This window comes from Notolepis coatsorum (assembly GCF_963971535.1).
Source record: "Notolepis coatsorum genome assembly, chromosome: 14".
Taxonomy (NCBI): Eukaryota; Metazoa; Chordata; class Actinopteri; order Aulopiformes; family Paralepididae; genus Notolepis; species Notolepis coatsorum.
Window position 1 is genome coordinate 85,687,507 of NC_140178.1, and position 17,258 is coordinate 85,704,764.

The window sequence follows — 17,258 nt, forward strand, 5'->3', positions numbered from 1 at the left end:
TTAAAAAGAAGACAAGAAGGCAGCACTAAATTTGAAGGTTTAATTGCATTGACAAGTTGACAAATACATAACTTAATGCATCTTAACATGAACATAACCAGGAAACACATCTTTAGGCCATCCTATATAACAAAATAACACAATAAATCGGCCTAACAATAATAGCCTACACACATGTGACAACCAACCCCAAAGAAAATGTGACAACCAACCCCAACTGGAATGTCCTGATATCAAGGCTAACAGCCATCTAACAACTAGTTAGCTAGCTAACAACAATCTAAACTATAGCTATCCCTTCACACTTTTTAAGGGTAATAATTGTTTCATTATAAACCAATTGTGTAAAAGCCTAGAAGAAAAATACTGAGTAGTGGAATATTTACAAATGGACATGAAAAACACAAAAAGTCCTCTCACCTCAAGTTCAGCTGTTTCACTCCAAAGATGACAATGTAGGTGAACTCTGACCCCAATTCTGGACATTTAAATACCAAAATATGGGAGACAGGACCCTCTGGTGGTGAAATATAATGAATGCGACAACCTACCCGTGTGACAACCATCCCCGTTCTCCCCTATTCCTCCCAGGAAACTATTACACACTCCACCATGGAGGTTAGAGTCCAAGGTTAACATCCATGGCACCCTGTTAGGTAATGTTGTAATGTAATGTTAGGGAAGGCAGGGGTTCAGCATCTTGCTTGAGAAATTATGCATTTCTCATTTGGGTCCCAATTTTTCTTAATACAAAATTATAAAAATAAACGTAGGTAGCACTTTTCTTTAGGGTGCACAATAACAATGTACCTATAGGAGATAATGAGTGAATATATTTATATTTACCACATATATATATATCCATATCCATCTGTCTGTATTTACCTGCATATAATCATCTTATATACCTACTATTACAATTTACACCTGCATATAACCCAAAAAAAACTGTATAGCATGTACAATAATGCTGTATATAAGTGTTGTTACGCACCCCCGTAGGGAGAGGCAACACAAGGCCACAGACAGGGTAGGTGAGGGTGCAGTGACACAAAACTCAGAAGACAATTTGCAAAATAATAATATTTATTTGACAAAAACACAAATCAGCAACACAGAGAGCAAGGAGGACTTACCAGTGAGCACCAAATGAAATATCAAAAGCAAATTAAAGCCCACCCCCCCTTACAGGCGCGGACGCCCAAAAGTACAGGTGGTGGTGCTCACTTCTAAGGCTGGTGTCTTTAACAGTAGGTCACCTACGTGATGCAAAATGTAGACCCAGGGTATCTTCCTGTCCTCAATGTCCCTGTGTGCGAAACAAAAGATTAATACAAAGAAAAGCAATCACCATAGGCTGGGTGACACAAGGGAAACAAATATACAAAGGGTTACTACAGAAATGTACAACAAACTAAAGAACACCAAAACACACTGAAGTGAACCAGAGCTTTCACCAGCTCTACCAAATGTACCGTTTATATAAAGAAACACTACTCTAACCATGTAGCTCATAGTGTAGGATGAACACCACTTTAACTCCAAAGCTTAGAGTGTAGGATGAATCACCACTCTAACTATAGCTCACAGTGTAGGATGAATCTAAAATGGCCAACAATATACATACCCCACATACAGTGGCAAATGGCAAAACAGGGCCAACAGTATATATACCCCACACAGGGTTTGGTCCACGCAGGCACACACAGAATTATCACCAAAGACAGAGAGACACCCACCACCACACTGAGCCAAAAGAGCTAACCAACACTGCACACAAAATGGGTATATGAAGGGAGAGTAGATGTTGATTGCAGAATCAGCTTCACCTGCCGTTGCACTGGGGTGAGTTGCTGATTGACCAGCTGGCTGCTGGTGCTGCAACTGGGAGACACCTGAGAATGGGATATGTTACACAGGAGGGAGATGAAAACAGAACAACCAAAACATGCCTATATACACACATACAACAGATAACATACATTACTCCCTCTATATACATACATAAGGACACCGTCCGTAACAGTGTATATATATATTTATTCTTACCATATATATGTATATCCACGGTCCACCTGTCACATACCTGCACATACTCCTTTTACATATCTGTAGATACTATATCTGTACACATCTCTTACCTACTCTTACCATACTGTCAATACATATTGGTATTACAACTCTGTACATACATCTGATTAGCACTACACCCAGTAGTACTAATTTATATATGTTATATCCATTTTAATCACCTTTCCATTGTATTGGGTTAATTTCCACCCTCTCCCCATCTTAAAATGACCACCATGTGAATATGGTCAATAGTCTACCTGTTAATCATCAATTAAAAAAAGTTGAATGACAATATAATTTCAATAATATTTGTCCCTACACTATGTTAACTCTTTCAATGCCATGCCTGGTTTTCCGTTTTACCGCTTGAATGCCACCATCCGCGCCAATGTTAACGTTAATATCGCCTAATCTATGTTTTAAATTATGGCTATGTGTCTAATCTGCCCATCGCATTATCAAATACTATTTTCCAGTCAGTGCTGTGAAGGCAGATTCTTTTTTTATCGCGTCGTTTCCGTTTCAGAGCAGTTAGAAAAGCCCCCGTTTTGATATAAAAAACAGCTCATTCTGGAGCATTCTATGAAAATCGTCTTTTAGTGGAATATTCCACAACGTTGATATTTGTCGGCCTTTTTATGAATCGTTTTCAAATAAACGCTAGATGATCAATATTATACGTGCACGCACGCACATTACGGCCGCGTACTGATAATCGCCCCGTTGATTTCCTCTCGGACTTTTACAATGAAACCGAAAGAAGACATTTCACAAAACAGCTTATAACTTCATCAAACTTACTCCGATTATCCTACCACTGATAACAGTGGCTGCGGTTACATGGTGACTTTTAATTCCGAATTATAACTTCGGAATCAAATCATTCGGATGTAAAAAAAAATCATGCGAGTTTACATGTCAAATCTTAATTCCGACAAGGTGTTTACATGAAAGTCACTGTCTAATCGGGAGTTTTCGAGTCATCGTAAGGTTTGGGGCTGGGAAGGCTTCTGATTGGGTAAACGTAAACAGGATGTTAACGTCATTACGTTTACCAGAAGTAAACAAACAGCTGCGACCGGTATTCTCAGCTACTGTGCTAGCGTACCAAACAACATTAACCAGACTCTCGGTGTGTCTATTCTGCTAACGTTAAAGGCCTCTAAATGCTACAGCAACTTCAAAGCAACTGCACCACAACATCGACAAAGCAAAGGTGTTGCAGGCCTTTATGCTTCTGCAACATCGACGCACAGCCTATGTAACATTGTACCCCGTATGTAGCAACCCATTGATACAAGCAGACAAATAAGCATAATTTTTACTTCCGGGCGGGGGGTTTCAAAATAAAAGAGCGACGTCTAAAAGCACCGTAAATACGTTTATTCTTTACAATATCTAATATATATATCTATACACGAACCTAAACTAATCTAAAGTTAGTTTAGGTTTGTGTTAACGTTAGATAATGTACAAAATAAACCTATTTACGGTGCTTTTAGACGTCGCTCTTTTATTTTGAAATCCCGTGACGGAAGTATTATAGTGTCTGTTGCTAGCAGCTTCACTTTTGCCGGCCGGTTCTGTGCTTTTTCTAGCTAACGTATCATCATTCGTTTCCAAAGGAGAGGAGAGAAAGACCGCGGCTCACATGCAGCTCAAACTACCTGTTGGAATAAATTAATTGATTGATGTTTAACTTGTCCCTGTGTGTGTCCAGTCATTTTGACTAGCAAACGTTGTATCTAACGTTACCTCAGGATACCATTGTATTTAGTTGGTTAGCTATGTAGCTATTTTGTGGATAGCATTTTGTATAGCATCAATACTAGCTGGCTGGCTACAGCTTTATTTACTAAATTATGGGGGCTTTTTAATCGTCAAGGTAAGAGAGGATTTGTCATGATCAACTGAAGGCGTATGCTATGGAACAATATGTGCCCCTGTTCGCGATCATCTATGTGTACTGTAGCCTATGCGCGATCATGTGCAGAAAGACCGGGGGGAACTAATTCCGAAAAAGCGTTTACATGGACAGGAAAAGCTTTAATTCGGAATGATAAACGGAATAAACCGGCCACTTACATCGGAATGGATTTTATTTCGGAATGGCCATTTTCATTCGGAATTAAGTATTTTCAGATGTTTACATGATAACTTTAAATAGGATTTAACGTTAATTCCGAATGAAAAGGGGAATAAACTGTCCATGTAAACGCAGCCACAGAGTCCTTACCTGACATCAGATGGTATCCAACTGGTATATTCCAATTCCTGATCACCATTCGAAAAAATCGATAAGTGTATGGATCCAACGCGACACAGTAGATCTCTATAATCCGCGGGGATTTGAGGCTCCAGAATGAACTGTGGTAACCCCGGCTGGATCAGTGAACTGGAAAATGTGGAGTACCGGATTTTTTTCCCCATTCATTTTCATTGAGTCCATTCCAAAATCACTTATGTCATCTGGGAGACGACAGGGGGCGCTTTTTTCCACAGTGATCGTTGGCGCCCCTCGGCTATACTCGGGTAGGCTCGGGTGATGCAATAATTTTTCAGATCGCAAAATAAAAAAAAAAAAATAAAAATCCGAGAAATCTCGTGAGTGGCTAGAAACCACCTATAAAAAAACACGAGAAATCTCGTGAGTGGCACTGAAAGAGTTAACATCATTCCTCATTAGTTCCAAGTATGGATGTCACAATATGGGATTCAGGTGGCATGATTATTGTCAGAGAAAATATCAGTTTCACAGTTTCCACGATTATGGTATTTTCTTTTCCACAATCTGAAATGGCATCATGTCCTTGACGATGAAATATGCCACCACATATTTGATGAGGGAGGATATTTCATTGACTTGGTAAAGGACTCTTCAGAGGATAAGAAATCATTTTTGACTAAAAGTGAATAAAAATAAATTAGCTTAATCCATGTCAGAGAGAGAGAGAGAGACACCTATAGCAGACTTAATGATTTTAGAATATTTCTAATATAGCTGATTAATAAATTAAATAATTTTACTAGATATTATTCACGGAGGCGGACAACAGTGTCTTTGATTAAGGATAGAGTTTACTGACAGAATGACATGAGATGCAGGACACCATAGCTAGATATCATAGCTTTTACAAACCTTATGGTTATGAAACCGTGACATTATTTAACCACAGTTATGGCAAAACCGGTTAATCCCAACATCCCTAGTTCCAAGGTACTTAATTATTAGTTGTAGAACCCAAAGAAAGGTGTTAGAGAAATGTTAAAGAAATAATAATAATAATAATAATAATAATAATAATAATAATAATAATAATAATAATAATAATAATAATAATAATAATAATAATAATAATAATAATAATAATAATAATAATAATAATAATAATAATAATACATGTATTTGTATATAGCACCTTTCATACAAGAATTGCAGCAACAAAAGACAGGCATAAAATGAGCACAAAAGTGGCTGATCAAGAGCAATGCATAACGTGCAGACATAAAATAAGCATAAAATAGATAGCAGCCAAATAAACAAAGGCAAGGAAGGCACAGAACACCAAATCACACAGTTTTTCATATTAGGATCTAACATCCTAATAGGCCTCTTTGTTTAAAAAGGTTTTGACCCCAAGAGAAGCGCGGGAGCCCAAATGAGTCACCCCGTCATGTTTTGATCCCCAGCGTCTCCTCTGAAGAAGGGAGAGAAAAGGGACATCTGGAACTGGGCCTTATATAAGACGCAGCTGCCCGTCACCTGTGGAGACAAGAAGGGGATGCTGAACAGAGACAAGCTGTCGAAAGGTGAGAGAGGAACGCTTGCGCATGACCCACAATCGCTTTTCACGCGTTTTAACTCAACAATATTCTACTGCAGAACGTCTTGTTGAGTCTTATTGATGGTGAGCAATATCTTAAACATATTTGTACATACATAACTTATTACTGTATAAGCATGTAAATATTTGCATGCAATTGGCTTTGCAGCAGAATGTATAAAGTATGTATAAAGTAGATGATACAATGTCGTACACCTGTTGTAGTTCGGAGAGTGAACGTGACGACACCCAGCTGTCAAAAGATATAGGCCTGAGTTTAGCGTTATCTTGTTTTAAAATCACTTTTTATGCATCAAAAATCACTTGTGTGTTAATAATACTTATCCCGACCCTGGTCTGTATAGCAATGGAGAAGTAGTAGAATTTTGCAGACGCGTCTATCGAGTCGCGCTACGGCAGCAGTTTTCAAGGAAGTAGTAGAATTTCGCAGAACACCGGTTCAAATCCCTGAACCAACGAAGAAGTTGGGGGATGGAGTGTGGCATTTCCATACAGGAGAGTTCGGCTGGATTCAGCATCTGAATCACTAGATTCTATTCCTGATTACTTTTTTTAGGGTCTGGTCCTGCTGCTTCCTCTGGTTGGAATTCCAACTAGGGTTGGGCACCGAAAGACGGTTCTAATAGGAACCGGTTCCTAACTTCCGGTTCTGGAACCGGATGTAACATACTTGCATTTCGATTCTTAATTTCGATAAAAAAAAAAAAATGTACTTTGTTAATTAATACCCTAGTTACAGTACAGCAACCAAATTAAACTGTATCAAGTCAACTGGAAATGTGAATAGTATGAAAAAAATTAAAAAAAAATTCAAAAATGTTTTCCTGTGAAATAAGCTGTGACCTGTTTTGACCTGCACCTCAAAGAATCGGAACCGAGAATCGTTTAGAACAGGAATCGATATGGAGAATCGGAACCGGAACCGGAATCGTTCAAATCCAAACGATGCCCAACCCTAATTCCAACTGGACCAATCAGCGTCTGTTACTAGGCAGACTAGACTAGACGTGTACAGGTCTGTATGGCCAGAAAAATAAAACATGAATCCGCCAGACTGGAATTACTTTCAGACTGAATAATGAAGTAAAAATGGAATGCAAATCCATGTTGAGTATCAGACAGGAGAGTAGGGGTGGGCAATAATACAATTTGACCATTTATCATCTTTCACTAGGATCATGTTGTATTATAATAATATAGACAACAATGAGTACAGATTAATATGGGCGGGAGTCAACACAGTCCCCATGATATGACAGTATCACGATACTAGAGTCACGATATTGTGATATATTGTGATTTTTTACCTTTCTTGAACTACAAATGATGTCCCCAATGGATGATTTGCAATCATCTGTTTTATCTAATGAGATATAAAAAAAATATGAATACAAATATATATACCCGCGTTTCCGTTAGCCGGTAATTACCGGTATTTGACCGGCAAAATCTGTTGAAGTCCGACATATTTACTCTCTCCGGTCTTAATGTCCGGTGAAAATAATTCCCTGAGTCTAAGCACAATTTGATTATTTGAATTGTATTAAAATAGGCTAAAATTAAATAGCCTATGCGATGAACGAAACGATCATTACATTTGTTTCCTCGTTGCTTCTAATAATGACAACGACGTCGTCAGCGAGAGCTTAGTGCTGGGTGTGCGAACTTTTGTGAAGCTGCAGAGCCAGAGCACTATCAGCACAATGCAGTATTCCAGCAGTACTCCAATTCAGCCATTTTCAGCCAATGTTGGGTGGGGGGCGCTGCTGTGCGGTTCCCAGAAAAGAGCCAATAACACTGAATCAGCTGCTCTGCAGCGCCATACTCTTTGCAAATAAGTCGTTGCGAGGTGGAGAGAGTCGTCACGCAAACCACGATAATGTTGCCGTCTCTCTGCTTTCTCAGTTCTTCGCTTGATATAATTAATACAAATGTCCAATATAACGGAATTCGTTAGCTCATAAAAATGTGATTATAACAGACTGCTGTTTAGTGTCGGACCGACTGCCCACATACGCGGTCTATTTTATTTCAAGTCAGCAGCAGCAGGGAGTATCGAGGGACTTATTTTATTTGGAATATATTAATGACTGTATACGCAAAAGTAGCCTAGTTTTAAGTAATACTATTATAAATCTACATGCCTTGAGGATGACATTCTTTATATAGCCTGCCTATCAATTGTTTTAAAGCTCAATAAACTATGACCGGAATTAATCTCATTTGTCCGGTAGATTGAAATCTTGCAGGTCACGGAGACCGGCAACAATTTTTTCTAACGGAAACCCTTTTTAAAAATATACGGTATATGAATACAAATATATACATCTGTTTTATCTAATAACATACAAAATATATTAATACAAATATAACATCTGTTTTATCTAATAAGATAAAAAAAAAATATATATATATATACAAATATATAAACATCTGTTTTATCTAATAAGATAAAAAAAAAATGAATACAAATATATATATACATCATCCGTTTTATCTAATAAGATACAAAATTAAGATTAATACAAATATATATACATCATCTGTTTAATCTAATAAGATTAAAAAAAATATATTAATACAAATATATAAACATCATCTGTTTTATCCACTAAGATAACGTTTACGTTTGTTCACCTCATTCCAATTATTGCAGTAAAATGGGATTGTCAAGCAAAATATATTTTTTTATATTGATACTTGCCATCACTTCAGCAATACAATATCGTCACTATATCTTTAGTGTATTTAGTATATTTAGTGTTTATTGCAACCATATTTGTTATAATGTATAATATAACTGATAGGGCATACAGACTCTCATCTGCACCTTTGATCACACTGTACTTTCTCATATGCATATCTTTTTTGTTTTACTTTTCTACTGTACTAACCTACCCTAGTCCCATCCAACCTATCTCAAATCTCCCTTTCTTCTCTAAAACCTGAGCGCATTGCTGCCTCCCAACTCCTCTCCCATCTCCAGTCCAACACCCTCTATGAACCCCTTCAGTTTGGCTTCCGTCCAGCTCACAGTACTGAAACTGCACTGGTAAAAGTAATCAACGACCTCCTCATCTCCGCTGACTCTGGTGCCCTCAACATCCTGATCCTACTCGATCTTAGTGCAGCCTTTGACACAGTGTGTCATTCCATCCTCCTCCAAAGGCTGCACCAACTGGGTGTTGAGGGCACAGCACTCGACTGGTTTTCCTCCTATCTCACTGACAGACATCAATTCATCTCCCTCTCCGGCCACACTTCTTCCCACTCCTCAGTCACACAGGGGGTCCCCCAAGGCTCAGTCCTCGGCCCCCTGCTCTTCATCTGCTACATTCTCCCCCTCGGTCACATCATCCACAAATACAACCTCAACTTCCACTGCTACGCTGACGACACCCAAATATACATCAGTACACAATCCCCTCACAACCCACCCCTCAGTCACATTGAGTCCTGCATCACCGAACTTCAAACCTGGATGACTCATAACCTCCTCAAATTAAACAGTGACAAGACAGAACTCTTCATCATCGGCACCCAAACCACCCTCAGTAGATCCGGACCCATCACACTCTCCATCAATGATTCTACCATCACCCCTCCCCCCTAGTCTGCAACCTTGGTGTCATCCTTGAACCAACCCTCTCATTTGATCCCCATGTCCACTCCATTGTTAAAACCTCTTACTTCCACCTCCGCAACATTGCCAAAATCCGTCACTGCCTCTGAATCCCTCATACGTGCTTTCATCTCCTCCTGCCTCGACTATTGCAACTCCCTCCTCACTGGCATCACCTCCCGCTCCCTCCATAAACTGCAGATGGTCCAAAACTCAGCCACCCGCCTCCTAACTAAGGCCCCGTTTAGACAAGCGTTTTGTGAACAGAAACCGCAAAAGTCATCTTGCGGTTTCACTTTTAATTTTACGTTTAGACGAGCGTTTTGGGATGGAATTCTGCGTGCAGACGACGCTGTAACGACTCGAGACGACGGAGCCCCACTTTCACACGATTGGCGCATATGTCACATGACGTGCTGTGAAGACCCGCCCTACTCTGCCTCTGATTCGCAGACTGTGGATGGGGAATGTGATTGCACCAAAGCAGAGTCACTCACAGACAGTGGGTCCACTCACGCCGCGGGACAGATTCTTGTGTATTTAACCCTTTCACTGCCACACGACAGCCGGTTGTGTGATAGTAAAGGGTTAACCTTCTGTCGTGTGGCAGTGAAAGGGTTAAAAGTACTGCCAATGTAGCCTTCAGGTGATCTCCGTTGATAGTTTTGGTGGACTCGGTGTGGGTCTGGTGGTGAAGTTGCAACATTGTTGCATTCATCATTTGGTTCGTCTGCATTCACACAGAAATTTGTCAGGCGCACCAAACTTCCTGAACAATGTCACGCGGTCGAAAAGGGCGCTCGTCTATTGGACACAATTAGGGCTGCAACTAATTACTATTTTGGTAGTCGACTAATCTGTCGATTATTTTTCGATTAGTCGACTAATCAGAAAAACAATTATATAAAAAAAAGGAAAAAAAAATATATATATATATATATATATATTTTTTTTTTGCGCTACCTATCTTTGTGAAAGTGGCTTCTCAGCTCTGGTCCAGCTGAAGACAGAGCAGAGGAACAGATTGGACATTGAGCATGACCTCAGAGTTGCTTTGAGACTCTTGTCAGGACCAAACAACATCCCCAGTTATCCCATTAGTTCCCCCAAACTTACTGTCGGTCTGTTATGTTAAGCTAAGAAGTCTTCAGCTGGCTGGACCAGAGCTGAGAAGCCACTTTCACAAAGATAGGTAGTGCAAAATAAAATAAAAAATTATAATAATATATATATATTTTTTTTTAATCACTAATCGACGCAACAATTCCTCGTCGACGATTTTTTTAATCGCCGTTGTCGATTATGTCGACTAATCATTGCAGCCCTAGACACAATGGAGAGTGGAAATCCCTCCCCTTCAGGAAGTGAAATGCGCGAAAACAAACTGCGTGAAGCGTGATAGTAGCAGAGGCGTGGCATTGATCCATCGTTCGATTATAACCCATTACCGCCATCCTCTCGCTAAACAACTTGTACACCTCGTTGTTTTTGTGAGTGCCCACAAGCAGCTGTTTTATTTGGTCTTCTGCCCATATGTCGATCAGGGCTTTCACTTTGCCCAAGTCTGTCCACGAGACATGTTTACACAGTGTGCTTGTTTTGCAGTGAATGCTGCGCGCCGCGGTAATAATAATAATAAGCTGCAGTGTTTTTTTCTTCCTTCTACCCAAGATGCACAGTTAGATATATAGATAGATAGATAGATAGATAGATAGATAGATAGATAGATAGATAGATAGATAGATAGATAGATAGATAGATAGATAGATAGATAGATAGATAGATAGATGCAGTGTGCCGCGCGCCGCGGTAATAATAATAATAATAATAATAATAAGCTGCAGTGTTTTTTTCTTCCTTCTACCCAAGATGCACAGTTAGATATATAGATAGATAGATAGATAGATAGATAGATAGATGCAGTGTGCCGCGCGCCGCGGTAATAATAATAATAATAAGCTGCTGTGTTTTTTTCTTCCTTCTACCCAAGATGCACAGTTAGATAGATAGATAGATAGATAGATAGATAGATAGATAGATAGATAGATAGATAGATAGATGTAGTGCGCCGCGGTAATAATAATAATAATAAGCTGCAATGTTTTTTTCTTCCTTCTCCCCAAGATGCATAGTTTATCAGGTGACTTCCTACCTATGTTTTTTGGCGGACCAGAGTTTGCGTGTTTGGTCCGCGGACCGAGTTCGACGCGCATTCACACAAACCCAAAAAAGCGGACTATCGAATTCTGGTCCGATAGTCCGGACCAAACAGCTCTAGTGTGAAAGCGACCTTAACACCCCGTCCCGTGAACACATCACTCCTGTCCTCCACTCTCTCCACTGGCTCCCAATCAAGGAACGCATCAACTTCAAAACACTACTCCTCACCTTCAAAGCCCTCCATAGCCTGCCCCCCCCCCCCCTACCTGACTGATCTCCTTCTTCCTTACCGCCCCACCCGTTCCCTCCGGTCCTCCTCCACTGCTTCCCTCACTGTCCCGTCATCCAAGCTCATAAACTTCGGTGATCGGGCCTTCTCACGCACTGCACCTCGACTCTGGAACTCCCTCCCTCAGACCATCAGAGACTCCACCACACTCTCCACCTTCAAATCCCGCCTCAAAACCCACCTGTTCGCCCTAGCCTTCAACCTTCCCCAACCTTAACCCCCCCCTCCAACCTGTTTTGATCTTTGTTATTGTGGCCTCATGTTTTCTGTGTATCATGCTGTTTTCCCCGTGGTCTTATGTTCCTTTTGTTTTTTTGTTTTCCCCACCTAATGTCAGCGACTTCGGGTTCCTGAGAAGCGCTTTACAAATACAATGAATTATTATTATTAATTATTATTATTATTACTATAATCGTATTGCCTGTATTTATGTCTTCTACTATTACCATGCGCATACCTGTACCATCCTTCCCCCATGCTGCTATGATGCCTGAATTTCCCCAAAGGGATCAATAAAGGAATATCTTATCTTATCTTGTCACGCAAAATATCTCAATATATTGCTATATAAATGTTTTACCCCCAACCCCTACAGATGAATAGGCTCATACATCTCAAGTGTCACGTAATTTATTGATACACAAAATGCATCACAGTGTGTAAATGTTTCACTGTTTCACAGTATGCCTGTATCAGTATAGATTTTCATGTCTATTGGAATAATAGCAATTCTCCTTTTTCGTTTTCTGTGTTTCAGGAGAGAAGTGCATCGTAGTTGAGGACCAGTGGTTTACCCCGTCTGACTTTGAGGAATTTGCAGGGAAAAGGCTTTGTAGGAACTGGAAGAAAAGTATCCGATGTATGGACACCACCCTGGAAAGCCTCATAAAGGTACTGATTGTGTTGAAAATTTACAAAGATCTCCGCAAATTGAGAACCGACGATTATCATTTGAGTGTTTTGGTGTGATATCATACTTTATATTACTGTGTAGTTCAATGCGGTGAACAGCAATTTAATCATTTAACCTCTTACCACGCAACGGCCCGAATTCGGGCCGTCATGCCCGGCTTGGGGCTACATTTTTCACTGATCATGTAATATACAGTTCGAAACTTGAATTTGCCGCCGTTCGAACGCCACCTCACTCGACCAATTCCATGCCTCGGTATATGACGATATGTCAGGCGAGCGTCTTTTTACAGGCCGCACGGGAAATGACCACGTCGTACAGTATACGCTCAAGAACTGACCAATCACTGCTGATGGCGAAAATGACAAGTGTCCGCTTCCAACGATACCTCACGCTGGGGGGGGGGGGGGGGGGTGCGAATATAGGGAGTAGGTGAAAGTTGACGAGCGAAAATTAGTTGTGACTCAAGCTTCAGAACGCACAGAGGGGAATGGCCACATAGGATATTGGAACTTTTTTCTTTTGGGACACGGTTTACTAAAACCTCTCAAGCACTAATTTCTGAACAGATTTTTTTATCAAACTTGGACCTGTACTACATAATACTTCAGGCTATGGAACCACTGTGTTTTCCAACTCATACCTCTATGCTGGAATAATGGAATCTGGCAACCACTAAAGAGAAATGTGAGTACACAAGTTCAACTCAAGTTGCTCTATTTCATTAGGACTAAAAGTGATTATCCTTTTTTGCATTAGTAATGTAATGGGAAATATTAAAGGGACAAAACGATGAGCCGTTTACATTAATGATTCTGAGTCATTATTAATAATAATAGGAACGTTTATTTCATCCGTGGCCACAAATGAAAGATCAGTTTACAATCAGAGACAACAATGTTCACACACAAGCGTCTGACCATAAAATGATAAAGAGCCCTGGTCAGACATACAATTAAATACATGAAATGACGTAGAAGAAACAAAATGGCTGGTTAGAGAAATTAATAGCACGACTATATTATGGCTATAGCCTGGAAGGAAAACAGCTTCGTCTAACAATTCCCATAACCTTGGGTTATGGCTCTGAAGAAACACAATCCTTGCTAAGAGAGAAAAAGATTTAAAGGGACAGTAGTGTCTGCCATATCTGAGCACATTATATGGCTGGTCAGAGTGCACCAGTCAAGCTGTCTAATGACATGATAATATATTCCACGCCAGTAACTTCAGAATGTTATCTTTCAAAAGAGACCAGGCTCATGCATGTGCTATAAGTATAAAGTATAAAGCTAAGCTTTGCAAAAAAAGTATGCAGTCCTCAAGTTCAAGTAAAAAAAATTGCCACTTTTCTGCCCGCCTGTTAAGAGGTTAACACAGTGGTTCCCAAACCTTTTCAGTCAGGCCTCTCCTTTGGGTAATTCCACACCGTTATATATCTCACATATTATTTCCCATGAAATATATATATCTACTCTGTTTGAGTGGCAGCACTTAATTTATAATAATTTTTATAGAGCTTTGAAAATGGCCAATTCCGATGTGCATTTATCGATTTACATCAAAAATAATAAAAGAAAACATTATCAAAATCGCACCGACCCTCAGTAGATGCAACGTGAACAATGTTAACATTAACACAGCTCTCATGTGCAACATATTGTATTTAAATCCGAATACATTTCATTCAGCTGATTTGTTTTTGTTCCACTGCGAGTCTTGCAGGGCCAGACCTCTCTCTCCACACTGTGGTAGCACTGTGACAGACCTCTCTCTCTCTCCATACTGTGGTAGCACTGTGACAGACTTCTCTCTCTCCATACTGTGGTAGCACTGTGACAGTCCTCTCTCTCTCCATACTGTGGTAGCACTGTGACAGTCCTCTCTCTCTCCATACTGTGGTAGCACTGTGACAGTCCTCTCTCTCTCCATACTGTGGTAGCACTGTGACAGACCTCTCTCTCTCCATACTGTGGTAGCACTGTGACAGACCTCTCTCTCTCTCCACACTGTGGTAGCACTGTGACAGACCTCTCTCTCCATACTGTGGTAGCACTGTGACAGACCTCTCTCTCTCCATACTGTGGTAGCACTGTGACAGACCTCTCTCTCTCTCCATACTGTGGTAGCACTGTGACAGACCTCTCTCTCTCTCCATACTGTGGTAGCACTGTGACAGACCTCTCTCTCTCTCTCCACACTGTGGTAGCGCTGTGACAGTTCTCTCTCTCTCCATACTGTGGTAGCACTGTGACAGACCTCTCTCTCTCCACACCGTGGTAGCACTGTGACAGACCTCTCTCTCTCTCCACACTGTGGTAGCGCTGTGACAGACCTCTCTCTCCATACTGTGGTAGCACTGTGACAGTCCTCTCTCTCTCTCTCCATACTGTGGTAGCACTGTGACAGTCCTCTCTCTCTCTCTCCATACTGTGGTAGCACTGTGCCAGACCTCTCTCTCTCCACACTGTGGTAGCACTGTGACAGACCTCTCTCTCTCTCCATACTGTGGTAGCACTGTGCCAGACCTCTCTCTCCATACTGTGGTAGCACTGTGACAGACCTCTCTCTCTCTCCACACTGTGGTAGCACTGTGACAGTCCTCTCTCTCTCTCTCTCCATACTGTGGTAGCACTGTGCCAGACCTCTCTCTCTCTCTCTCCACACTGTGGTAGCACTGTGACAGTCCTCTCTCTCTCTCTCTCCACACTGTGGTAGCACTGTGACAGTCCTCTCTCTCTCTCTCTCCACACTGTGGTAGCACTGTGCCAGTCCTCTCTCTCTCTCTCTCCACACTGTGGTAGCACTGTGACAGTCCTCTCTCTCTCTCTCTCCACACTGTGGTAGCACTGTGACAGTCCTCTCTCTCTCTCTCTCCACACTGTGGTAGCACTGTGCCAGACCTCTCTCTCTCTCTCTCCACACTGTGGTAGCACTGTGACAGTCCTCTCTCTCTCTCTCTCCACACTGTGGTAGCACTGTGACAGTCCTCTCTCTCTCTCTCTCCACACTGTGGTAGCACTGTGACAGTCCTCTCTCTCTCTCTCTCCACACTGTGGTAGCACTGTGACAGTCCTCTCTCTCTCTCTCCACACTGTGGTAGCACTGTGACAGTCCTCTCTCTCTCTCTCTCCACACTGTGGTAGCACTGTGCCAGTCCTCTCTCTCTCTCTCTCCACACTGTGGTAGCACTGTGACAGTCCTCTCTCTCTCTCTCTCCACACTGTGGTAGCACTGTGACAGTCCTCTCTCTCTCTCTCCACACTGTGGTAGCACTGTGCCAGACCTCTCTCTCTCTCTCTCCACACTGTGGTAGCACTGTGACAGTCCTCTCTCTCTCTCTCTCCACACTGTGGTAGCACTGTGACAGTCCTCTCTCTCTCTCTCCACACTGTGGTAGCACTGTGACAGTCCTCTCTCTCTCTCTCTCCACACTGTGGTAGCACTGTGACAGTCCTCTCTCTCTCTCTCTCCACACTGTGGTAGCACTGTGACAGTCCTCTCTCTCTCTCTCCACACTGTGGTAGCACTGTGCCAGACCTCTCTCTCTCTCTCCACACTGGTAGCACTGTGCCAGACCTCTCTCCATACTGTGGTAGCACTGTGACAGACCTCTCTCTCCACACTGGTAGCACTGTGCCAGACCTCTCTCTCTCTCCATACTGTGGTAGCACTGTGCCAGACCTCTCTCTCTCCACACTGTGGTATCACTGTGCCAGATCCCTCTCTCCATACTGTGGTAGCGCTGTGCCAGACCTCTCTCTCCATACTGTGGTAGCACTGTGCCAGACCTCTCTCTCCACACTGTGGTAGCGCTGTGCCAGCACTGCATTACACTCGTTTTTTTCTCCCTGTGTCCCATCTCCTCGCATCCCCCAATGCAGTTCATCCGGGGCCCCACAAGTGGAGGGCGTGCCCCAGTTTGCGAACCACCGATTAAATATGTGATTTTGCACATGTATGAATCACCAGTTTCATCACGATACGATATCGATTCTTTGGATAACGATACGATATTTGCCGATATCACATAGTTTGCCACGAATCTCTATTCAGGTGCCTGCGATTGATATGAGAGGATATTATATGCCCATTTAACACAATCAGTAACATTTAGATCAACTCAAAAAAGGCAACGGAAATATCATTTGACATTTTTATTTTTGAGCTCTTCCAGACATTTAAATTAAAAACAATTCATTGTTTTTAATACAAATAGACCTCCTGTTCACTGTAAAGTGCCACGTTTTGATACATTGAGCTTTAAACTTTAAGTAAAACATTTTGGAACTCACAACACGCAACCTAAAACCCCTTCCTCTCCCAAACCGTTCCTACAATTGTTTTATGTTGCAT

At 41.5% G+C, this 17,258-nt stretch overlaps 1 protein-coding gene across 3 annotated transcripts in view; it reads left to right on the forward strand.

The window, feature by feature from the left end:
* The window catches only part of LOC311240150 (uncharacterized protein), a 67,359-nt gene that overhangs the window by 18,140 nt on the left and 31,961 nt on the right, over nucleotides 1-17,258 (forward strand). For all 3 annotated transcript variants that reach the window (XM_084328692.1, XM_084328694.1, XM_084328693.1), the window contains exons 4-5: nucleotides 5,764-5,883; nucleotides 12,747-12,880. In XM_084328692.1, the coding sequence (XP_084184818.1) occupies nucleotides 5,764-5,883; nucleotides 12,747-12,880 (254 nt within the window). The remainder of the gene's footprint in view (nucleotides 1-5,763; nucleotides 5,884-12,746; nucleotides 12,881-17,258) is intronic.